This window comes from Mustelus asterias, chromosome 3, assembly GCF_964213995.1.
Source record: "Mustelus asterias chromosome 3, sMusAst1.hap1.1, whole genome shotgun sequence".
NCBI lineage: Eukaryota > Metazoa > Chordata > Chondrichthyes > Carcharhiniformes > Triakidae > Mustelus > Mustelus asterias.
The window spans coordinates 14,979,390-15,004,882 of NC_135803.1; the positions used below are offsets into that span (position 1 = coordinate 14,979,390).

Below are 25,493 nucleotides of genomic sequence, written 5' to 3' on the forward strand. Positions count from 1 at the left end.
CCTCCTCCAGGTTGAAAGGTCAAGCCCCGCCCCTTCACTCCCTCCCCTCCGTCCAGAATTTGAACAACACGTAGCTCGAGCGCCTCTGTGCGCTTCTCCATCCGCCTCATCAGATCCCCCGCTTGGGAAAGAGATAAGGAGGCACCACACCCGGGTGAGTCGAGGGCAGATTGTTCTTCACATTATTCTGTCCAGAATAAATCGCTGTTGATGTTAAAATCGGGTCGCGTGCCGGAGATGTTGAGTGAGGTGGAGTGGGACTATGTTTTGTAGGCGGAAGCTAAGCTATATATTTCCGGTTCCGGCGGCTCACCGCTTTCAGTCTCCTCGAGCTCCGGGCGGCGGCTGAGGTGAGAGTCAGACAGGGTCCAAATAATCAACAGAAACCAGCGTGAGAGTCTAAATAATCAACAGAAACCAGCGTGAGAGTCTAAATAATCAACAGAAACCAGCGTGAGAGTCTAAATAATCAACAGAAACCAGCGTGAGAGTCTAAATAATCAACAGAAACCAGGCTGAGAACCTAAATAATCAACAGAAACCAGGCTGAGAGTCTAAATAATCAACAGAAACCAGGCTGAGAGTCTAAATAATCAACAGAAACCAGCGTGAGAGTCTAAATAATCAACAGAAACCAGGCTGAGAACCTAAATAATCAACAGAAACCAGGCTGAGAGTCTAAATAATCAACAGAAACCAGCGTGAGAGTCTAAATAATCAACAGAAACCAGCGTGAGAGTCTAAATAATCAACAGAAACCAGCGTGAGAGTCTAAATAATCAACAGAAACCAGGCTGAGAGTCTAAATAATCAACAGAAACCAGCGTGAGAGTCTAAATAATCAACAGAAACCAGCGTGAGAGTCTAAATAATCAACAGAAACCAGGCTGAGTGTCTAAATAATCAACAGAAACCAGCGTGAGAGTCTAAATAATCAACAGAAACCAGCGTGAGAGTCTAAATAATCAACAGAAACCAGCGTGAGAGTCTAAATAATCAACAGAAACCAGGCTGAGAACCTAAATAATCAACAGAAACCAGGCTGAGAACCTAAATAATCAACAGAAACCAGGCTGAGAGTCTAAATAATCAACAGAAACCAGGCTGAGAGTCTAAATAATCAACAGAAACCAGCGTGAGAGTCTAAATAATCAACAGAAACCAGGCTGAGAGTCTAAATAATCAACAGAAACCAGCGTGAGAGTCTAAATAATCAACAGAAACCAGGCTGAGAACCTAAATAATCAACAGAAACCAGGCTGAGAACCTAAATAATCAACAGAAACCAGGCTGAGAACCTAAATAATCAACAGAAACCAGGCTGAGAACCTAAATAATCAACAGAAACCAGGCTGAGAACCTAAATAATCAACAGAAACCAGGCTGAGAGTCTAAATAATCAACAGAAACCAGGCTGAGTCTAAATAATCAACAGAAACCGGGCTGAGAACCTAAATAATCAACAGAAACTAGGCTGAGAACCTAAATAATCGATAGAAACCAGTGTGAGGGTCCAAATAATCGATATAAACCGGCGTGAGAGTCCACATAATCGATAGAAACCGAGCCCGGAGTCTAAATAATCGATAGAAACCAGGCTGAGTGTCTAAATAATCAATAGAAACCGGGGTGAGGCCATTCGGCCCGCCGACTCTGCACCGACAACAATCCCACCCAGGTCCTATCCTCGCAACTCCATGTATTTACCCTGCTAGTCCCCTTGACACTAAAGGACAATTTAGCAGAGCCAATCAACCGAACCCGCAAATCTTTGGACTGTGGTGGGAAACCGGAACACCCGGAGGAAACCCACGCAGACACGGGGAGAATGTGCAGACTCCACACAGACAGTGACCCAAGCTGGGAATTGAACCCTGGTCCCTGGCGCTGTGAGGCAGCAGTGCTAACCACTGTGTCACCGTGTCACCCATAATCAATAGAAACCAGGATGAGGGGCTGAGTCTAAATAATCAATAGAAGCAGGGGTGAGGACTGAGAGTGTCTAAATAGTCAATAGATGGGCATGCCTTCAGCCTGCCTCAACAATTGGATTCAGGCACAGAAATCTAAATATTTTAATACATTAAAATACTGGGCCGGTTTATGGTTTGAAAATAATGCCTTATGGATTGGCAAGGTGTTAATGTGAAGATGTTAGAATTATTTGTGCAATGATGGAATTAGTTGTCCAGCTTACTAAATATCAGTGTTTTTGTTGTCTAACAGCATGCTTGTGGTTGGAGAATTTTTTTGTGTTTTCATTTTGTTTTGCATTACTTGTGTTTTGTAATTGCTTTTGACCAATGCTTTGGGGATTTCTCTGTATTGGAGTGCTAAGAGTAAGAGTGCTGATTAGTGTGCTCTGTAATCTTGTGCATGTGGCATGCGGTGCCTTCGTTTCAGGTAGAATGTGTTCTGTTGGACAGTTACTCTTGTAATGTGACCAAATGGGAATTGGCAACAGCAAGATCCTACAAATGACAATACGATGAATCACTGGTTAGTGTTATTTAGGGTACTGGTTGCAGTGCTGTCCAGGGTTTATGGTGTTACCTCAAGGATTGAAACTTTGATACAACATGCACTGTTCAATAATGTAGTGAAGCACTCGGATATTGGTGTCTTGACCTTGCGCTTCGGAGGCAAAAGTCCTCCCAATTTAACCAAACCTGTTTATCTGCTTCGGGTTGTGACAGTATTTCCTCCTTTTCTAGGTGTGATTTTGAGTTTTCTTTGCATGTGGCGTATTGTACACAGTTGAATATTGGCGGCTGTCAGTTGTAATTGTGCAATTACTTAGAGATTGAGCCAAGATGAGCATGTGTTGTGTGTCCACGTAGTCTGTGGTTGCCACTTTCATGAACTTTTTAGCACAGTACTATACTTTCCTAGAAGAGGAAACACATTGCTGGTAATTTTGTTTTGGAGGAGCAGAGGCGATTTCACTAAATGAAACAAAGCCAGCTGAGTTTATTTTTAACTTAACTCGTTTCCCACTTCAATTGTCCACACATCATTCCTCACCAGATGCTAGTTGTGCTCTATAATCAGTTGCATGGAAGGGGGAGGGTGCAAACCTGGAGAACAAGTGCCTGTCCACATTAGAAATCTACTTTGCATGTCTTCCCACCCCTCCCCTGCCCAAGATGAAATTGGTTGAATGTTGGAATTTGCCACGTGGAATTGGAGAGATACAAATCCCTGTTTTCATTCTTGGAGATTTATGTTTACTTTGGGTCAATCAGCTTAGCTCAAATGTGACTCACCTCCATTGAAATGTGCCGCCTTCATCTGTAATGATCATAGTTTTAAAGTTTAATTCCTGTTTTTTTTCCCATTAGTATGTAAGAGCTGTTTTCAGATTGACTGTTTTTCTGCCCGTGAATGACATTAAAATAAGCACGAAATAGAGAATGTGACCTGCTTCAAAATAAAAATTGACTTTTAATAAAGAGCTATGGATTAGCATGTAATTCTTTTTATGCAACAACTGTACGTGAAGGTGGATAAACTCTTAAAGTGCGTTCTGACCTTGCCACGGTACTGAAACAGCCCTAACCAAAGATGTATGATAGACCTATTGTGGATGCTACATTATCCCTATTTGACTTCTCTGCAATCTTTGATGTAGTTGATCACACCACTTTCCTTCAGCTTTTCTATTATCCAGCTCAATGGAAATAGAATAGAATTCCTACTGTGCAGAAGAAGGTCATTTGGCCCATTGAGCCGACATCGACAATGTCCTTATTTTGTTTCCACTGGATCAAAATCCTGGAACTCCCTCCCTAACAGCATACTGGGTGTACCTACATCACATAGATTGCAACGTTTTCAAGAGGGAAGCTCAGCACCACCACCTTAGGAGCAATTAGGGATGGGCACTAAATGCTAGACTAGCTGGTGGTATCCACATCCCATGAATGAACAAAAAATTGGTTTCACACTCGTATGTCCAATCATAAGTGAATCTCTAGAAATGGTTTCGCTTTCCACCCATCTTTGTTACATCGAGTTCCCCACAAATCTGTAGTTGCATGCTGACCCTTGACAATCTACAGACACGGGTTCGCTTTCTACATCTACATCGGTGACACCAATTTCTACTCTTGTGCTCTCCATTGCCATTGTTGTCAGACCACTGGTCCAACATTCAGTCCTGGGTGAGCTCCAATTTTCCCCAGTTGAAATGTGGAATATCTTCACCACCTTCTTGTCGCTCTCCACAGTCTCGGTCTGAACCTGACCCAGTGCAATCTCTGTATTCATTTTGACTTTGAGCTGAGCTTTTACCCATATAGCCTACAACACTAGAATTCTCAACTTTGAATTTCTGTCACATTGCCATTGAAAAATGCAAACACGCCTTTGTCACCTCCACTTTTGACAGCTTTGTAGCTATCCTGGCTATATGTCTGCAGTGCACCAGAAACTCTTCCTATCGGTTTTGCTTCCCCATCCTATTCTTCCTGACCTGCATTGGCTCCAGGTTCCCCTTCCCACGGTGGCGCAGTGGTTAGCACTGCTGCCTCACAGCGCCAGGGACCTGGGTTTGATTCCCCTCTTGAGTCACTGTCTGTGTGGAGTTTGCACATGCTTCCTGTGTCTGCGTGGGTTTCCTCCGGATGCTCTGGTTTCCTCCCACATTCCAAAAAAATGTTCGTGTTAGGTAGATTGGCCATGTTAAATTTCCTCTTAGTGTCAGGGGGACGAGCTAGGGTAAATGCATGGGGTATCGGGAATAGGGCCTGGGTGAGATTGTGGTCAGTGCAGACTTGATGGGCCGAATGGCGACCTCCTACACTGCAGGATTCTATGATTCCCAACCCCCATGCTCCCATTTTATGTTTATAGTCTCATGTTTAAATCCCTTCCAGGTGACACCCCACACTATCTCTGCAGTCTTCAATAGCCCAATTCTCCTCACCCATATTTGGTCTTTTATGTACCCTTTTTCCATCCCTGAATTGGTGACCATGCCATCAGCTGTCTGGAGCCCAGTCTGTGGATGTCCCTGCCTAAACCTTGGATCTTTTATTTCTTGCCATCTTAACCAAACTTTGCTCAAGTTGTTGATAAATCTTCCTTTGTCTCAGTATCCATTTTTTTGTCTAATTTGTTTGTACCTTTTATTGAACCATCTAGAGATTTTGTTAAGTTAAATGCTAGGTAAATGCGAAGTTGTCTTTGTGTTTGGGTAGGTAGAAGTGAACTCATATAAGGCCAGTCCTACAAAAGAAAGGAGGAAATACAATCTGTTTAGTAACTATTGGGTTATTTAAGTAACTTGTTCACTGGTTCTAGGTTGCTGCCTCATAGTTGCCTCCCTCCTCCCAACCTTATTGACTGCCCTGTGATTTCCAGACTGAATTTTGACAATGCTTTCTCTGCATCATGAATACAACAGCTGATTTGACTGCCTGCACTAGGTTTGAGTAAAATATGCAGACTTTTAAACTCACTGGGCTAATTCAAATGAGTTCCTCCGAGAGAGAAAGGACATGAAGCAAAATTGAGGTTCCATTTGTTGAAGGGAGGTTAATGAAGTCTGTCATATCCCACCCCCGCCCCTTCCCCCACCTCAATTTTTCATATCATGTAAATAGGATATGGGGTTAATAGACTTGGCTGTTGCATGCATAGCTCCCAGTCTCTCCTGCTACTGCATGTGAAGACAAATTAAAGGGCAGTCACTTTTCCTGAGGAGAAAGAGGGCAAAATAAATTTGACCCATCCTTGAGGTTTTGATTGCAGGTGAATCCTGTTTTTAAGTAGCACCATTTTACTGGAAATGCCGGTTTTACGGAATGAAAGTGATTGGCTTGTAAATTGGGGCACAGACGGCTCTCCTCAAACACACACACACACAGACACACACACAGAATCCCCCCGCCCCTGTTCTATCATCAACATGTTTATTTCCCATGGCCTCCAATGTTATTAATATCTTTGTGTATTTTGCTGTTCTAAGGATGAACTACACAATCCCATTTTTAAGAACAATCCTTTTTTTACAGAATGAATTTGACCCTGACCCATTTCATAAAAATGGGATTTATCTGTACCAGAGCAACTTTGGTAAAAGTTTGGAACTCTGAGTGGGCGGGGGAGGGGGGGGCGGGGGGGAGAGAGAGATCTAAGAAAGGAACAGAATGAGAGTAAACGTCAATGCGCATCCTTTGGGGTTGCCATTTCTCTTTTAAAAATGGAGTTTCTACCGTTAAAACCCATTTCCTTTCATTTGAAGATGAAATTAATTCACTTTTTTGCTGATTTTCAGTCAGTGTGTGTGGTAGTTTGGCCCAGCAGAACAATGGTGGCCAAACAGAGGATCCGGATGGCAAATGAGAAACACAGTAAAAACATCACGCAGCGAGGAAATGTTCCCAAAAGTTCGGTACGGTTTGCTTTATGTCTTTTTCCAAATGTGCTGTAAAGTTGATTTTAGACCACTTGTGTACATGTGTCCTTTTGTTCTGTACAACTGTGACTTGCACTTATTTATAAAAGAAGCCTCAATTAAATTTACATCTCCAAAGCGGTTCAATAATTAAACTGCGCAACTAATAATTGGGGCTTTAAGTCTATTTCCTTTTCCCTTTCGAACCATGTCTTAACAGGGATTTTCTGCTGCGTAAGAAGTTTCAGACAGTACTGAGGTATTGTCTTAAAATGTTACTCTTACTCAGATAATTCAAGTTAAAAGCACCCGAAAAGTCTGCTCGTGAAAAGATGGTCATTAATTTCTCACTACACCTAACAATAACCCTCAATACCCATCTGTGACTTTTGTCACTGTCTTGTCAGCATTTCCTTTCTCACACATAAGCAGGGCGCTTGAAAGAAATGAGATAAAATCTGTGTGATTTTCAGTTGCATTCCTACAGGTTCTTGCCAATTTTTTCACAATATCCATTGGGTATTTAGTCTGTACCACTGACCCTCTCTGGGCCAGGATGTTTGTGTGCCATGGTAGAAATGTCAGCCTTCTGTCTGTCTTTATTGTAAGTGGGGAAAAACCTGATGATGCCTTCCAGAATGGTACAACTGATCTCGGTCTATCATCATCTCAAAATCAGTCAAAATGTTCTGTTGATTTGTCTTTTTTTACTATCCAATCTTTGTTTTTCAGTAATGAGAATTAACAGTATGTGTTTTGTAACTTAATCTGTCTGGTTATTCCAGAGAATCTGGCAATGCAACCTTGATGTGGAGATGCCGGCGTTGGACTGGGGTTAACACAGTAAGAAGTCTCACAACACAAGGTTAAAGTCCAACAGGTTTATTTGGTAGCAAAAGCCACTAACTATCGGAGCGCTGCCCCTTCATCAGGTGAGTGGGATTTCAGTTCACAAACAATTTCATATACCCTGTTTGTGAACTGAATTCACACTCACCTGATGAAGGGGCAGCGCTCCGAAAGCTAGTGGCTTTTGCTACCAAATATACCTGTTGGACTTTAACCTGGTGTTGTGAGACTTCTTACAATGCAACCTTATCCAGCCTCTGTTTTATTTCAGTCAGTATATATTCCGTTTGTGAAATAATTAGTGAAACGTTTTTTGTTACAGAAAACAACACCGGATGAAAAATCATCGGTTGGTCCCTGGCTCTTGGCACTTTTCATTTTTGTTGTTTGTGGATCAGGTAACTTTTCTTACTTTTTAAAACTCATTTGGTGTTTAAGCTGTGTGAAATTTTGCTCATTTGTGAAATAAATCTGGCTAAAACTGCCAAGAATCTTCAAATAGAAGAAGGGTAGAAGAATTTACTAATGTCCTTTAGGGAAAGAAACCTGCCGTCCTTGCCTGGTCTGGCCTACATGTGACTCATGTCGAGAGGGCTAGAATACAAGAGCAGGGATGTATTTCTAAGGCTATATGAGGCTCTAGTCAGACCCCATTTGGAGTATCGTGAGCAGTTTTGGGCCCCATAATCTAAGAAAGGATGTGCTGGCCTTGGAAAGGGTTCAGAGGAGGTTTACAAGAATGATCCCTGAAATGAAGAGCTTGTCATATGAGGAACGGTTGAGGACTCTGGGTCTGTAGTCGTTGGAGTTCAGAAGGATGAGGGGGCAGCTTATTGAAACTTACAGGATACTGTGAGGCCTGGATAGAGTGGACATGGAGAGAATGTTTCCACGAGTAGGAAAAACTAGAACCAGAGGACACAACCTCAGGCTAAAGGGACGATCCTTTAAAACAGAGATGAGGAGGAATTTCTTCAGCCAGAGAGTGGTGAATCTGTGGAACTCTTTGCCGCAGAAGGCTGTGGAGGCCAGGTCATTGAGTATCTTTAAGACAGAGATAGATGGGTTCTTGATTAATAAGGGGATCAGGGGTTATGGGGAAAAGGCAGGAGAATGGGGATGAGAAAAATATCAGCCATGATTGAATGGCGAAGCAGACTTGATGGGCCGAGTGGCCTAATTCTGCTCCTATGTCTTATGGTTTTATGGTTGACTCTTAAATGCCCTTTGAAATGGCAGAGCAGGCCACTCAGTTGTATTCACCCGCTACATAGAAAACACAAAGGAATGAAACTGGATGGACTATCTGGTATTGACCCAGACATCGGAACTGACAATGGCAAACCCAGCCCTGTTTTCCCTGCAAAGACGTCCTTACTAATATCTGGAGCTTGTGCCAAGATTGGGAGAGCTGTCTCACAGACTAATCAAGCAACAGCCTGACATAGTCATTCTCACAGAATAATATCTTGCGGATAATACCCCAGACACCACCATCATTCCTGGCTATATCTTGTGTCACCGACAGCACAGACTCTGCAGAGGTGACAGCACAGTGGTATAGTTGGGAGGGAGTTGCCCTGGGCATCCTCAACATTGATTCTTGATCCCATGATGTTTCTCGGCACCAGGCAAAGAAACCTTTGCTGATTACCGCATACCGTTCCCCCCTTCAGCTGATAAAGTAGTATTCCTCCATGTTGAACACCATTTGGAGGAAGCACTGAGGTGGCAAAGGTGCAGAATGTATTCTGGATGGGGGACTTCAACGTTCAATACCGAGTGGCTCGGTAGTACCACCACAGACTGAGATGGCTGAGGCCTAAAGGACACAGCTGCTAGCCTGGGATTGCAGCAGATAGTGAGAGAACCAACCGGAGGGGAAAGCATACTTGACTTCATCCTCACCAACCTGTCTGCCGCAGATGCATCTGTCCATGACAGTATTGGTAGGAGTGACCACTGCACAGTCTTGGTGGAGGCAAAATCCTGTCTTCATGTTGAGGATGCCCTCCATTGTGTTATGTGGCACTACCACCGTGCTAAATGGGATAGATTTCAAACAGGTCTAGCAGCTCAAGATTGGGCATTCATGAGGCACTGTGGGCCATCAGCAGCATCAGAATTGTACTCGGCCACAATATGTAACCTCATGGCCTGGCATATCCCCCACTTTACCACTACCACGAAGCCAGGGGATCAACCCTGGTTCAATAAAGAGTGCAGGAAGTCATGCCAGGAGCAACACCAGGCATACCTAAAAAGGTACCAACCCAGTAAGGACTATTTGCATGCCAAACAGCATAAGCAGCAAGTAATAGACAGAGCTAAGTAATTCCACAACCTACGGATCAGATCTAAGCTCTTTAGTCCTGCCACATCCAGCCATGAATGGTGGTGGACAATTAAAGGGAAACTCAACAAATATCCCCATCCTCAATCTGGAGGAGCCCGGCACATCTGTGCAAAAAATGAGGCTGAAGCATTCACAGCAATCTTCAGCCAAAAGTGCTGAGTGGATGATCCACCTCAGCCTTCTCCAGAAGTCCCCAGCATCACAGGTGTCAGTCTTCAATCAATTCGATTCACTCCGCATGATATCAAGAAATGGCTGAAGGCACTGGATGTTGCAAAGGCTAAACGCCCTGATAACATTCCGGCAATAGTCCTGACGACTTGTGTTCCAGAACTTGCTGAGCCTCTAACCAAGCTCTTCCAGTACAGCTAGAACACTGGCATCTACCTGGCAATGTGGAAAATTACCCAGACATGTCCTGTACACAAGAAACAGGACAAATCCAAGCTGGCCAATTACCGCCCCATTAGTCTACTCCCAATCATCGGCAAAGTGATGGAATTGGCCATCCTCAATGCTATCAGGCAGCACTTACTCAGCAATAGCCTGCTCAAGGGTTGAATGCCAGAGGTGAGGTGAGAATGACGGCCCTTGACATCAATGGCAACAGATACATTGGAACACCACCAACTGTAAGTTCCTCTCCAAGCCATTCACCATCCTGACTTGGAAATATATCGCCATTCCTTCACTGTTGCTGGGTCAAAATCCTGGAATTCCCTGCCTAACAGCACTGTGGATATACCTACACCTCAGTGCAGCGATTCAAGAAGGCAGCTCACCATCACCTTCTCAAGGGCAACTAGGGATGGGCAATAAATGCTGGCCTAGCCAGCAACATCCACTTCCTGCAAAATTAATTTTTAAAATGAGTTAGATTAGAATAGCCAATGAAATTGTGCTCATGGATAATGAACTTGTTTGGGTTGGATATCACTGTTTAATGGGGCAACAGTTTGTTTTTGAGCAGCTTGTCTTGAATCAGAAATTGATGAAGTTCAGTGGAAAACAGAATTAATTTCTGTTGATTTAGTTGACAGTCAATTTTTTTTTCTGTTAGTCTTGTGTGTTCTTTCGGTTTTATTTTTGTTTAATTTCTTTCCACCCTCCTATTTAAGGGAAGTATCTTGTCATTATTTTGGTTGAATGCTGTTCCCTGGCCCTTCTGCTGAACTTTTCTTTGCCATCCACAGCCCCATTGACCTAAGTTTTTCTGGGGCTTCTGAGTTGAAAGCTGCCTTGATGTTGAGGGCAGATATCCTTGCCTCTTCTTCTGATGCGCCACTTTTGCATCCACGTCTGAATATGTGAGATAGATAGCTTCTTGATTGGGATCAAGAATCCCAATTTTCGGAACAAAGGTTACAGGGAAAATTTTATTCGTGTCCCAAGTAGGCTTATATTAACACTAAAATGAAGTTGCTGTGAAAATCCCCTAGTCGTCACACTTGACTGTTAATGACACCTTTTGTCCCTTTTCACATTGGGAGTAGCTAACAGCCTGGGTTAGATTTTATCCTTTTATGTTGTGAATTGGACATATGTGAACAGTCACCCGTGTTTTTAAGTGGATGCCAATGTTAAAGCTGTTGTGTAACATCTTAAGAAGTCTCACAACACCAGGTTAAAGTCCAACAGGTTTATTTGGTAGCAAATACCATAAGCTTTCGGAGCACTGCTCCTTCGTCAGATGGAGTGGAAATCACTCCATCTGACGAAGGAGCAGTGCTCCGAAAGCTTTATGGTATTTACTACCAAATAAACCTGTTGGACTTTAACCTGGTGTTGTGAGACTTCTTACTGTGTTCACCCCAGTCCAACGCCGGCATCTCCACATCATGTGTAACATCTTGGCCAGCAGGGCACACTGCTCTTGAGGGAAAGCAAAGAATGGACAGGTCAGGGATTGGTGCAGGGGCACTTGCGGTAGAATTGTTTAGCACAGAGCAAGGCCATTCAGCACAGTGGGTCTGTCCTGGTCTCTCTCCTCTACGTGAACCTCCTCCCATTCCCCTCCTTCGTTGAATGCTATCTGCATAACCTTTTTTTCCTTTCTCTGACTTGTACTTGCCTAATCTCCCTCTAAATGTATCTGTTATTTGCTTATTTCGCTGTGGCAGCAAATTCCACATTCTCTCCACTCTGCAGTTAAGAAGTTTCTCTTCAATTCGTTTTACATTTATTGGTGTCTGACTTATACATCCTCTAGTTTTGGACTTTTTTGTCATCTTGTTTATATAAAGTGACCTGCATTCGGATGTTACTCTAAGTAGATGTATTGGAATGTATTAAATTGGGGAGAAGGAAGGGGGCAAGAAATAGAGAATTAAAGAAGAACCTAGACAATGTGTAAATAGGAAGAAACCAAAGGACCTGATCATTGGAAAAACAATCGGAAAGATAATTAATGAATGATGAACAGTCGAGAGGCTGAAAGAGATCTGAGCTATGACATTAACTATATACATTTATTGAGAAGCAGCAACTGCCAAAGCAAACAGAATGAACATATGGCCAAATCTACAGCAACTACTTGCATTTATTATAACACCTTTAATGTATTAAAAAGTTTCAAGATACTTCGTGGGAACGCGTTCAACCAAAGTTTGACTGAGACATTAGGGCAGACGTTTTCTCAAAGAGGAAAGTTTTGATTGAAGGAGAAGAGTTAGAGTGGGGAGTGTTTAAAAAGACAATTCCAGAGCTTGGTACTTAGACAGCGGAAGAAATGGCCACTAATGGAGGAGTAAATCGGTGATGCACAAGAGGCCAGAACTTGAGGAACACAGAAATTGCAGAAGGTTGTGTGGCTGAAGCAGGTTACAGAGCTGTGAGGGGAAAGGCCATCGAAGGGTTTGAAAACTAAGATGAGAATTTTCAAATAAAGGCATTGCTGGACTGGGTGCCAGCGTAGCTCAGCTAGCACTATAGTGATGGGTGAACTAGGCTTGGTGCATGTTAGGATATGACCAACAGAGGTTTAGATGAACTCAAGTTTACAAAAGGTGCAAGGTGGGAGTCTGGCTAGGAGAGTATTAGAATTGTCAAGTCCAGAGGCGCCAAAGCGATATATGGGGATTTCAACACTGGATGAGTTGAAGTGGATAGTAGAGTTCAATAAAAAAAACATCTGGAATTAAGAATCTACTGATGACCATGGAACCATTGTCAACTGTCAGGGAAAACCCTTCTGGTTCACTAATGTCCTTTAGGGAAGGAAATCTGCTGTCCTCACCTGGCCTGGCCTACATGTGCCTCCAGAGCCACAGCAATGTAGTTGACTCTCAACTGCCCTTGGGCAATAAATGCTGGCCAACCAGCGATGCCTCTGTCCTACGAATAAATTAATAAAAAAATGTAGGTCAGACCAGGTAAGGACAGCTGGTATCCTTCCCTAAAGGGCATTAGTGAAGCAGATAGGTTTCTACGACAATCAACTTCTTCCATAGTGGACGGCATGATGGCACAGTGGTTAGCACTTCTGTCTCACAGCGCTAGGGACCCCAGACATTCTCTCTTCCATCTTCTTCCGTCGGGAAAGAGAGTCAAAAGTCTGAGGTCACGTACCAATCGACTCAAGAACAGCTTCTTCACTGCTGCTGTCTGACTTTTGAACGGACTTACCTTGCATTAAGTTGATATTTCTCTGCACCCTAGCTATGACTGTAACATCACATTCTGCACTCTCTCATTTCCTTCTCTATGAACGGTCTGTTTTGTCTGTATAGTGCTCAAGAAACAATACCTTTCACTGTATACTAATACATGTGACAAATCAAATCTGTGGAGTTTGCACATACTCCCCATGTCTGTGTGGGTTTCCTCTGGGTGCTCTGGTTTCCTCCCACAGTCCAAAGTTGTGTGTGTTGGTTGATTGGCCATGCTAAATTGAGCCTAGTGTCAGGGGGATTAGCAGGGTAAATATGTGGGGATATGGGATAGGGCCTGGGTGGGATTGCGGTAGGTGCAGACTCGATGGATCGAATGGCCTCCTTCTGCACTGCAGGGATTCTGTGATTCAAGTCTGAGGCCTGATGTGAGGTATATCGCATTCTAGTCAGGCTCTCCCAGGAACACTGATTCAGATCTCAGCAAAAAAGAGGAACATCGAAGCTGTAGAAATGAAAAAAATAGACTAAAGAGGCTGATCCCTCATATCGGGTGAACAAGCTATGAAGGTTGATTCGTAAATTCTACCCTTCAGCAATGAAAGCAGTTGTGTGAAACAAGAACATTTACAATTATATTAGAAATTAAATAGCATTAAAATTAGTTCTGAGCGCAATTTCAAGTTGAACCATAACTGCATGTGAGGGGATATGGGTTCAAACCAATAAAGGGTAGCCATGATGTGGAGATGCCGGCGTTGGACTGGGGTGGGCACAGTAAGAAGTCTCTCAACACCAGGTTAAAGTCCAACAGGTTTATTTGGAATCACGAGCTTTCGGAGCGCTACCCCTTCATCAGGTGAGTGAGGCCCACCTGATGAAGGAGCAGCGCTCCGAAAGCTTGTGATTCCAAATAAACCTGTTGGACTTTAACCTGGTGTTGTGAAATTTCTTGCCACAAAGCATATGTTTAGAAAGCACTAATTTGCGTGGAGTAGCTATTATCTGTAAAGATGTTCTACGAGTTCAAGAAGTAGTTTGGTTGTTTTGGAATTGTGCGGTCTTGTGGAAAGATAAGCTAAATGATCCGACTTGCCTTCCTCATCTAAATTTATCTTCGTCAACCTGTAACTTTGCTTAACCAACCTAATCGGAACAACTAAGATTTTTTTCTTATTACGTTGCATTTGTTGTCATTTTGGCTCCTGACTTCTGCCACGTTGCATTGCAACATGACCTGAGAACATTAAAATAAATAATTGCCGTGGCAGAGTACATTTGCAATTTTTCACCAGGATACTTGGGTCATACACGTGATATAATCTGCTTCTTATTTGGCAGTAATGCACGTTGTTTTGATGCATGTCAATTTCTCCCCAGAGAATTCCGATAAACATCATATGTGGTTGGAGCCGGTGAAGATATCGTTTGATTTTTTCTAAAAATAAAGGTTTTACTGGTAATGGAGCAAATTGTTTCATCCCAGCGTTACATAAAATTAAATCAGCTACTTTTCTTTAACCATTGACTTGCTGAATTTCTACACATCTGCTTGCTTTTAATGCATTGGTCAATAACTTTGAAGTTTGACCTTTCTGATATCAAGATCTCCACAGTATAAACATTTTCACCTGGATTGTGAAATGAAACTACCAACAATAACCGGCAACAAGTTTGGTGAAGATAATTAGTTCCCTCCATTCTCCATCTTCCTACAGTCTTCCTTTCTATTCCCCTCTGGCTTTCAGACGTGTACCCTCTCCATCTTTTCCCAAACAGAAAATATGCCAGTTCTTAACAAACCAGACTTTGGAAAATCCTACCCGCTTAGATCAGGAGGTCTGTACGTTATGCAGGAATGGTCTCAACCAATTATTTAAGATGATTGGCACGAAAAACAGAGGGATGGGTATTGTGTTTATGCTGCTCCCTCATGATCCAGAATGCCCTGGCTGAAAGAGTGTTAGAAGCAGATTCACCAGAAAATTTCAAAAGGAAGTCTGATAAATAAGTGAAAAGGAACAATTTGTACGACTGTGGGAAAGAGCAAAGGACTGAGACAAATTAGATTGGTTTTTCCAAAGAGTTAGTATGGACGGAATGGGCCAAATGGTCTCTCTCTTGGTTCCTTTCTTTTCTGCATTCCTACCTCCTGTGAGGAAATATTTAATTTCTGCTTGACTGCCTTCCTGATTGCGCACACATCAAACACTCCTTAAGCTGATCTAATTCTGGGCTAATTAACATAGATATTAAATGTGACACTGTTTGTATTTGGAGTACGTATGGGTCACCTTGACTTAGTTATTTTCCCCTAATTCCACCACTTTATCTAAAAATGACCTTGAGGGGAAAAAGACTCCAGTCAAATTTAGAATGGTAAATATTGACAAGCTTACTTGCTATGGCTCCATCCTCACTCAAATGGCGTGTTCCCGGGAAAAATATCTTATGTGCAACATCTGATTTTCTTCACAAAGGCTCCTCCTTACAGCAATGCCTGCTCAATCAGTGAACTCACTTTAAAATTAGCAGCTGGTGTGCAAAATATTTGTCCCAGCTACAAATGCAAAACCCAGAATTGGGTATCAGGATGTTGGGGACAGAAGTAGGTCATTTAATCCCACGAGCCTGTTCTACCTTCCATTCAATAGATCATGACTGATCAATGACCCAACTTCCTGTACCCGCTTTTGTCAACTACAAAAATCAACTAGAATCCAGTTTAAAATTAGTTTTTCTAATTCCACTTGCTCCTGAAAAGCCAGGACCACATTTTTAGGTAAAGGTCCTCAATCCTAGGTTCCCAAATGTGGGGTAGATTGGGAGTAACTCTTGTATATCTTCACAAAGTTAGTGCAAACGTGATGGGCTGAAGGGCCTCTTCTGCACTCTGATTCTATGATCTTGAAAACTTTAATCAAATCGACCCTGAGCCGTCTAAATTTCAGGGAATTTGTTCCTAGTTTGTGTAATTTCTTCTTGTAAGTTAACCGTTGGAATCCTGGGATCATCATAGTAAATCTACACAACGCTCCGAGGCCAATAAGATCCTTCCTGAGGTAGCGTCATAGAGCAATGTGGGTCTCAAACTGCTCACCGAGCTTCAGGTGTGGTTTAACCATAATTGCAGTGTAATTCCTACCCCCTTGTATTCTCGTGCTCTAGACATAAAATCTAGCCTTCCATGATACATTCTGGTGACTGCCTTTTGTACCTGTGCATGTTTTAATCTATTCGTCTGGGGCTGTGAAGTCCCTTTGGTCTGTTTCTGTTTCTAGCGTTGCCATTTAGAAAGTACCCTATTCTGTCCTTTTTAGGTCCAAATGGATGACCTCTCATTCACACACGACAAATCAATTTGTCGCAGTTTTGCCCGTTCATACAACCTGTTGTTATCTATTTATAATTCTATTCTTCTGTCTTCAATGCCACCTCCCTTTATGTCATGGGCAAACTTATGCAAGTGGCTTTCCACTCCATTATTTAATAAATGCTGGCCTAGCCAACCATGCCCACAACCCGTAAATTAATTTTAAAAAAATTAATGAATGTCGTGAATAGTTGAGGCCTCAACGCACATTGTTATGAAAGACCACTAGTCACATCCTGCCATTTACACTACCTGATGCCTGTGATCCCCACTCCCTCTTGTGCTGCTCAAGCAATTTTCTAACCAGGTCAACAACTTGCCTTCAATTCCATGAACCCACCAGCTTTGGCTAACATGGATCTGTGTGCGTGGACCCACACTCAAACCTCCACTCAACATCAGATCCGTATCTGAAAGAGAAAGATGGGTTAATGTCCCAGATTTTGAGGGTGGGACGGGGGCATTGATGTCTGCAACTTCGGGACATTGAACGTGCCAGGTTGGTGCAGAAATCCTGAAGTTGTGGCCTGTCCCTGGGGGGGCTTTTCTGTGACTGCCCCCAGAGCCGACAGTCACGTGAATTCCAGCTTTCCCACTTTGCACCTTGCTGTTTAAAACCCCTTAAAGTTGACACTTCAATCCATCAGGTGTACCTGGATTTTTAGTGGTGATGTGATTAATAAAATTTGATGAACAGCAGAGCTGTATAAAAATAATTGTGATTGGTGGAGTACTATTGAAAGATTTATTAAATTTTTCACTTTTTTTGAAAGAAGCTTGAGAGTATTAATACAAAAAAAAAGTTGCAGCTGCTGGAAATCTGAAGTAAAAAAGGGAAGGCTGAAAATACACAGATCAGGCAGAATCTGTAAAGAGAAAATGTTAACTTTTTAAAAATTTGTTTGTGAGACATGGGCATCGTTGGCTGGCCAGCATTTATTGCCCATCTCTTGCTGCCCTTGGATTGAGTGGCTTGCTATGGCCATTTCAGAGGGCAGTTAAGAGTCAACCACATTCCTGTGGCTCTGGAGTCACATGTAGGCCAGACCAGGTAAGGACAGCAGATTTCCTTCCCCAAAGAGCGTTAGTGAACCAGATGGGTTTTTCCGACAATCAGCAATGGTTTCATGGTCACCAGTAGACTTTTAATTCTAGATTTTCTTTTTATTGAATTCAAATTCCACCATCTGCCATCAGGGGATTCGAACCCGGGTCCCCAGAACATTAGCTGAGTTTCTGGATTAAGGGTCAAGTGAAAATGCCACTAGGCCATCGCCTCCCCTAATGTTAACCCCTTCATCAGCATGAAACATTAACTCTGTTTCTCTCCACAGTTGCTTGAGAATATTTGCCCTTGTCCCAATATTTAACTTGCTCCATGTAAAAATAAATACATTTAGAGTGATTTTATTTTGGGGCTTTTTGTTTCCTGGTTGGCTGTCCTTGAAAATCCTTTAATGTAATTGGTTGCACGGACAACCTGATGACAGCACTCCAGTTCTAAGCTATGAAGGTCCAGTCAGAACACTGCAATCAGTGTTACACTAGCATTGCATGGTAATAGAGGTGTAATTCTTACCAGCAATCACTGGATCTCTCAGCAAGACTGACTTTGAGGTCAGTAGTGAATGTTCTTTCTTCGCCACTAGCTGCAAACTGGTTTCACCTAGAATGCTAATAATGCCAATAATAATCATTGAATCATACAGCAGGAAATGAGGTCATGATGCCTGTGCAGGGAAAGTGCCATCCTATTAGTTCCACTTCCCTACTATTTCCCAGTAGCTTTGTTATTTTATCCCCTTCAAATATTCATCAAACTTCCTGTTTAAAAACTTATTAAATATGCTTCTGCTATCCTTTCATGCGGAACATTCCAGATCATAACTTCCAAAAAATTTCCGCTGATTCTTTGGTTTGTTTCTCGTACATTCCCCACCATGTCACACACCGTCTAACTTGGCACTATGTCACTGTTCCTCTGCTGTAGCTGGGTTGATATCCTGGGACTCCCTTCCTAACTGTACTGTGGGCCTCCCTGCACCTGTTGGACGCAAAAAGATGGCTCATCGACACCTACTTGCAGGAAATTAGTGATAGGTAACAAATCCTGGCCTTAACCATCCCGTGAAGTGGGGGTGATGGCATGCAAGTTGTAGTATCTTCTTGTGGGCTTGTCGTAGATATGGCATAGGCAGCCATTCGTGAGCTCAGGATGAACGAGGCCGGGGTATTATTACTCTGCCTGCCTGCTGTCTAATCCCTGTCTGGGTAGCCTTGGAGAGGAAATGTGTGGTATTCTTGAGGCCTTCTAATACCAGTGGATATTGTAGGGAATAGTGTCTCATGAATGCCAATAATAATGTTAATTGGTTTCATTTTAGTTTAATTTTATTGTTTAATTATATTAGTTGTGCCCCCTCACTTTGAGGGAGCATTCGTGCAGGTGTCACTACTGTTGGGTTTCTGTTGAAATGAGGGTGTTTCTTCAGATCCTGAAGGAAGGGTCAGTGCTGTTGTCAGGGGAGTGTTTTAATGAAACTGAATGTCTTCAAACTGAGTAGCTGTAAAAACAAAACCCATTGAAATAGGAGCTGGAGGCATGGGGATTAGGATAAGAGTTCTCCTTTAATAGTCATGTGTGCTCATTGGCAGAGGTTTCCCAATGCTATTCAAACATCACTGCTATGTGTGCAAGGTCACGCTGCCTCTCTTAAAATGTGCTATTTTATTGACTTTTTTTCACTGCCCAGAGTGCCGCGTTACTTTGCCATGTATCCGTTTGCTGCTTTTTTAAAAACTAAATACTTATTAAATTAATTTGCAAATGTTCACAGCTCTCTGCCATTTTCACAGATCTCTTTATCACCATTTTTAGTGGCCTTGGACGGGTTCATCAGAATGTTATCACGGCTCCCAAGGGTTAAGATTGAGAGATTACATCAAACTATTTGCTTTCCCTGGAAGGTTAAGGGGTGACTTGATTAAAGCATTTAAAATTTTAAAAAGAGTTGACAAGGCAGCTGGAGAGAAACTATTTCACAGGTGGGGGTAGTTTGAAGCAAGGGACAGTTAAATTGTTGTGATTATTTGAAATTCAGCATTCTTGTATTTTTCCTGATGAGTACTGCTGCCACAGTGCCAGGGACCCGGGTTCAATTCCTGTTTTGGGTCACTGTCTGTGCTCCCGTATCTCCTCTGGGTGCTCCAGTTTCCTCCCACAGTCTGAAAGACATGCTGGTTAGGGGCATTGGCCATGCTAAATTTTCCATCTGTGTACCTGAACAGATGCCGGAGTGTGGCAACTAGGGGATTTTCATAGTAACCTTCATTGCAGTGTTAATGTAAGCCTACTTGTAACACTAATAAAATAAACTTAAACTACAAGGCAAAAAGCTTTGGCAACATGTGTCTCTCCTCAGCGCAATTTTCAAATCCTCTTCTACTGAATGACAAAATCTTAAAATCAGAGCCTGGTCATTCAGGAGAGAAATTCAGAAACATCTCTTCATTGAACAAATAGTAGAGGTGTCGAGCTCTCAAAATACGGTAGATGCCAGCTCAATTAATTTTAAATTTGAGATTGTCTTGCAAAAATCCCAACAATGGTAAAGAACATGCAGCTCGTGTGGGTAGATGGAGGGAAGGTACAGATCAGCCATGGAATGGTGGAATGTGCAGGAGAAGTTGAATGGTCTACTTCTGTTTCCATTCAGTAAAGATTTTGGTGGGGGAGGATGCAGGCGAATGGACCAAAATGACATCATGTCCGTTGAGTATGACGGAGTAATCATTAAGTACTTTTAAATAAAATATTTCCAGTATACCTATCCTGTGCTACCTAATTTACCGTAAGAAGTCTCACAACACCAGGTTAAAGTCCAACAGGTTTATTTGGTAGCAAATACCATAAGCTTTTGGAGCGCTGCCCCTTCGTCAGATGGAGTGGATATCTGTTCTCCAACAGTACACAGAGACACAGAAATCAAGTTACAGAATACTAATTAGAATGCAAATCTCTACAGCCAGCCAGGTCTTAAAGGTACAGATAATGTGGGTGGAGGGAACATTAAACACAGGTTAAAGAGATGTGTATTGTCTCCAGACAGAACAGCTAGTGAGATTCTGCAAGATCAGGGGGAAAGCTGTGGGGGTTACTGATAATGTGACATAAATCCAACATCCCGGTTTAGGCCGTCCTCATGTGTGCGGAACTTGGCTATCAGTTTCTGCTCAGCGACTCTGCGCTGTCGTGTGTCGCGAAGGCCGCCTTGGAGAACGCTTACCTGAAGATCCAAGGCTGAATGCCCGTGACTGCTGAAGTGCTCCCCCACAGGAAGAGAACAGTTTTGCCTGTTGTCTACCTGATACGCTGCAGGAAAGGATGTCCTGAGGCATGGTACATTGGGGAAACCATGCAGACGCCACGACAACGGATGAATGAAGACCACTCGACAATCACCAGGCAAAACTGTTCTCTTCCTGTGGGGGAGCACTTCAGCAGTCACGGGCATTCAGCCTTGGATCTTCAGGTAAGCGTTCTCCAAGGCGGCCTTCACGACACACGACAGCGCAGAGTCGCTGAGCAGAAACTGATAGCCAAGTTCCGCACACATGAGGACGGCCTAAACCGGGATGTTGGATTTATGTCACATTATCAGTAACCCCCACAGCTTGCCTCCTGGGCTTGTAGAATCTCACTAGCTGTTCTGTCTGGAGACAATACACATCTCTTTAACCTGTGTTGAATGCTCCCTCCACCCACATTATCTGTACCTTTAAGACCTGGCTGGCTGTAGAGATTTGCATTCTAATTAGTATTCTGTAACTTGATTTCTGTGTCTGTGCACTGTTGGAGAACAGAGATCCACTCCATCTGACGAAGGAGCTGTGCTCCGAAAGCTAATGGTATTTGCTACCAAATAAACCTGTTGGACTTTAACCTGGTGTTGTGAGACTTCTTACTGTACATGTACATAAGTCATTGAAGGTGGCAGGGCATGTTCAGAGAGCAGTTAATAAAACATCATACGTTTTATTGTTAGGAGCATTCAGTACAAGAGTGAGATGGTCATGGTTTTTTATTCATTGTCACTGGTCCGGCCAGCATTTATTGCCCATTCCTAGTTGCCTTTGAGAAGTTGATGCTGAGCTACCTTCTTAAACGCTGCAGTCTTTGAGGTGTAGGTCTACCCATAGTGCTGTTAGGGAAGGAGTTCCAGGATATTGATCCAATGACAGTGAAGGAGCAATGATATATTCCCAAGTCAGGATGGTGAGCAAGTTGGAGGAGAACCTCCAGGTGGTAGTGTTGCCAAGTATCTGCTGCCCTTGTCCTTCTAGATGGTAGTAGTTGTGGTGGTTTTGGAAAGTGAACTTGTACAAGACACCAGTTAGACATCTACTGGAGTATTGTGTTCAGTTCTGGGTGCCATACTTGAGGAAGGATGTGAAGACATTGGAGACAGTACAAAGGGGATTCACAAGAATGATTCCAGGGATCAACAACCGTAGGTTTGCAGATAGATTGGAGGTTTCCCATGAGAAAAAAGACTGAGGAGATTGAATGGTGGTATTCAAGATTTTGAGGGATACATACAGGGTAAATAGTGGGAAACTGTTCCCCCTCAAGAGTATATCCAGAGCGAGAGGGCACAGATTCCAAATAATGGGCAAAAGGAGTAGAAGTGATGTGAGGATTTAGTTTTTTGCACTCAGGGTTGTTGGAATCTGGTACAAACATCCTGAGAGGCTGATGGAAGCAGCTTTGAGATATTAGAAAGGAAATTTGATTGCTATCTGAAAATGAAAAACACGCACAGTTACAGGGATAAGGCAAGGGAGTGAGATTAGGTACTTTCTTTCAGAGAGCTGGTACATATTTGAAGGGCTGAATGACTTCCTGCACTTTAAGGATTCTGGAATATATGTATCATAAGTAATGCAACCTATTTTGGCCTTGGTTCCCAGCTTGGCAGCCTTGTCGGGCCTGGTTACCTGATGGTGGAATCCAGGTCCACGGCCTGACAATATCACTGTCAACAGATCTGTAATGGAGAGAGCTTCGTATCCAACTCTTTCATGACTGTTTTTCCTTTTCTTTTGGGGAAAGAATTGCTTTAAATGTCAAGGAGATAGTGGTGTAGTGGTATTGTCACTGGACTAATAATCCAGAGACCCAAGGCAAGAGCTGGGTTCAAATCCCACCACGGCAGATGAATTGAATTAAAAAAATTTTGGAATTAAATGTCTCGTGGCGACCTTGAAACCATTGTCGATTGTCATTAAAACCCATCTGGTTCACTGGTGTCCTTTAGGGAAGGAAATCTGCTGTCCTTACCTGGTCTGGCCTACATGTGACTCCAGAGCCACAGCAATGTGGTTGACTCTCAAATGCTCTGTGATGGAGGGCAGTTAGTGATGGGCAAGTGTTCAGCCAGTGACACCCACATCCCGTGAATGAATTTTTTAAAAAAGCACTCATGAATTCTGTTGTTAAAAAAACACTGATACTGTATATAATAATTTCATTTTTTTTAGTAGCCAATAAATACATCATTGTAATATAAAAGCAAAATACTGTGGATGCTGGAATCAAACAAAAACAGAAAATGCTGGAAAATCTCAGCAGGTCTGACAGCATCTGTGGGAAGAGAATAGCGCCAACGTTTCGAGTCTAGATGACCCTTTGTCAGAGCGTCAAATTGGGTGTCACTGATCTGAAAGACATGTTTAACATGGAAGAACACAGTAAGAAGTCTCACAACACCAGGTTAAAGTCCAACAGGTTTATTTGGTAGCAAATACCATAAGCTTTCGGAGCGCTGCTCCTTCGTCAGATGGAGTGGAAACCTGTTGGACTTTAACCTGGTGTTGTGAGACTTCTTACTGTGTTCACCCCAGTCCAACTCCGGCATCTCCACATCATAACATGGAAGACACATTCTTTCAGATTTATTTCAAAATGCGCTAGGTAAGACTGATAACATCTTGCAAGTATTTCTCCCAGTCTGGTTTATGCTCTTTGTCTCTCCACTACCTCCTGCAGAATTATATTTTTTGACGTTTGAAGCTTGCTGGTGGTGCACTTGTAAAATCTCACCAGAAAATCCTGCAATTCATGACTATCTGATTTGCCACTCCACACCCATTTTAAATTATTTGGTAAAGCAAACCAGCTGATGGCCATGAACTTCCACCGCATGCGTTTCCTCTCCCTGAACAGCCGCCTACCCATTGTCTAAGCACATTTAGCTTTCTAGATGTTAATTGAAGCTGGGGTCATGCTCAGTGTCTTCAGTTGAAGCTGCTTAGGGTGGTTGAGATCGAATTTGCAGTTCATTCCAGAAGTGTGAAAATATTGGATTAAGGCACAAACGAGAGCTGCTGCAGACTTCACATTTTGAAAGGCGCTAATTAATTCTGTTCTCTCTCAGCCCCAGGATTCCTGCAAGTCAATTCTCTGTTGATGTTGTCTGTACTTGCGTAAATCTGCTTTTCAGAAAAAAATAGCAGTCCTGGTGGTGACCCGAACTATTCCAAGGTTTTACAACTCACTTTTCATTTGATTGTTAAACTAACTGACTCTCTCTCTCTCTTTCTTCCCCACCCCCCAACAGCTATCTTCCAGATTATTCAGAGTATCCGGATGGGCATGTGAATGGACAGAACTCAAATCTCTGTACCTTTTTAAGTGTCTTGCTGTTAATTCCAGCTGTGAGTCTGACCATTCCAACACTTCCTCTGTCTTACAAACGATGGATTTTTACAGAATTAACCTTTTCTGTAATTGCTTTTGAAGAAACTTTTAATTCCATTGGTATGCTAAAAGTCTAGTTCATTCCTTCGTGTGTCCTGGGAAGGCATGGATACAGTTTAAAAAAAAGCCATCCAGCAATTTAATTTTGTATTTTAATCAGGGAAATAGTTTGTAAGATCATATTTAATGTGAATACTTTATCATATATAGTCGGTATGTAGGTTAAAAACCCTCTTGGCGTATACAGATCTTTCCCCATTCTTTCATAAATCCTTTAAAATTGTAGAGAAGATGGTTCTGCTCCCTGTCCAATTAGAGATACAAAATGTGCATCTTTCTAAATTAGATTTATAATTCCAGAAAAGTGCCTTCTTTTGTATATTGACATGTACAACCATTTTAGGACTTAAATGGGAATTCTTCTCGGATTTTCAAACACAAATTGATTTTGATTTCTTTTCTGTTGGGGGAGGGGGGGGCGGGGGCGGGGGGGAAGGTGATCAAATCTCTCTCATGTCTTAAAATGTTTGTGTCTGATCGACCTAATAACTAGCTCCAGTGTTTTTGGAAGGGAGAAGATGATGGTTGGGATGGGGGTGGGGAGGAGGCATGGGGTTCTGTCTCTAGAGACCTGCGGCAGTCTAGGTGCTGAAGGCACTCTCACCCGCATGCGTTTGGCGTCTACAGTGTCTCTTGAGGGGGCAGGAGCAGCCTGTTCGAAGTTGTGTCCACAAGTGGTAATTTAAAACGAGCAAAATATAAGAAACCTCTCCGTTGTCAACACTGTACTGTCTGATGTTGTAAATCACGGCATGCTGATATCTCCACATTTCTTGACTGCTTGGTTGCTGCTTTGTTTTATCAGGTCCAGTCGATTGTGTTTGACTGTAAGCAGCTGCAACATTTGTCGCCCAAATAAATATATTTTTGCTTGATTTGCCTGATGTACTCATTTAAACCTCATGGTCTCCAATATGAATGACTTTTTGGATTGGTTAATGAGAGCATACGTGCATACTCATTTTCCACTGGGAGTTTGAAGCCAGTAGTTTCCTGGGTTTAAAGGGTAGTGGGCTCATTGGACCAGGGCAGACGGATGTAGAATCCCTACAGTGCAGAAGAGGCCCTTCAGCCTGCACTGACAATCC

At 42.7% G+C, this 25,493-nt stretch overlaps 1 protein-coding gene across 4 annotated transcripts; it reads left to right on the plus strand.

Annotated features, from left to right (window-relative positions):
• The first annotated feature begins 51 nt into the window (after window positions 1–51).
• Window positions 52–25,280, plus strand: LOC144487198 (stress-associated endoplasmic reticulum protein 1). 4 transcript variants are annotated; one of them, XM_078205272.1, is made up of 4 exons: window positions 52–154; window positions 6,281–6,397; window positions 7,572–7,647; window positions 24,206–25,280. In XM_078205272.1, exons 2-4 carry the CDS (start codon window positions 6,314–6,316, stop codon window positions 24,244–24,246), a joined length of 201 nt encoding a protein of 66 aa, XP_078061398.1. In that variant the 5' UTR covers window positions 52–154; window positions 6,281–6,313; the 3' UTR covers window positions 24,247–25,280. The 4 variants fall into 4 exon arrangements, with proteins under 4 accessions (XP_078061398.1, XP_078061389.1, XP_078061381.1 ...); XM_078205263.1 differs by lacking the exon at window positions 52–154 and adding an exon at window positions 238–350; XM_078205255.1 differs by lacking the exon at window positions 52–154 and adding an exon at window positions 313–391.
• Window positions 25,281–25,493: the final 213 nt, after the last annotated feature.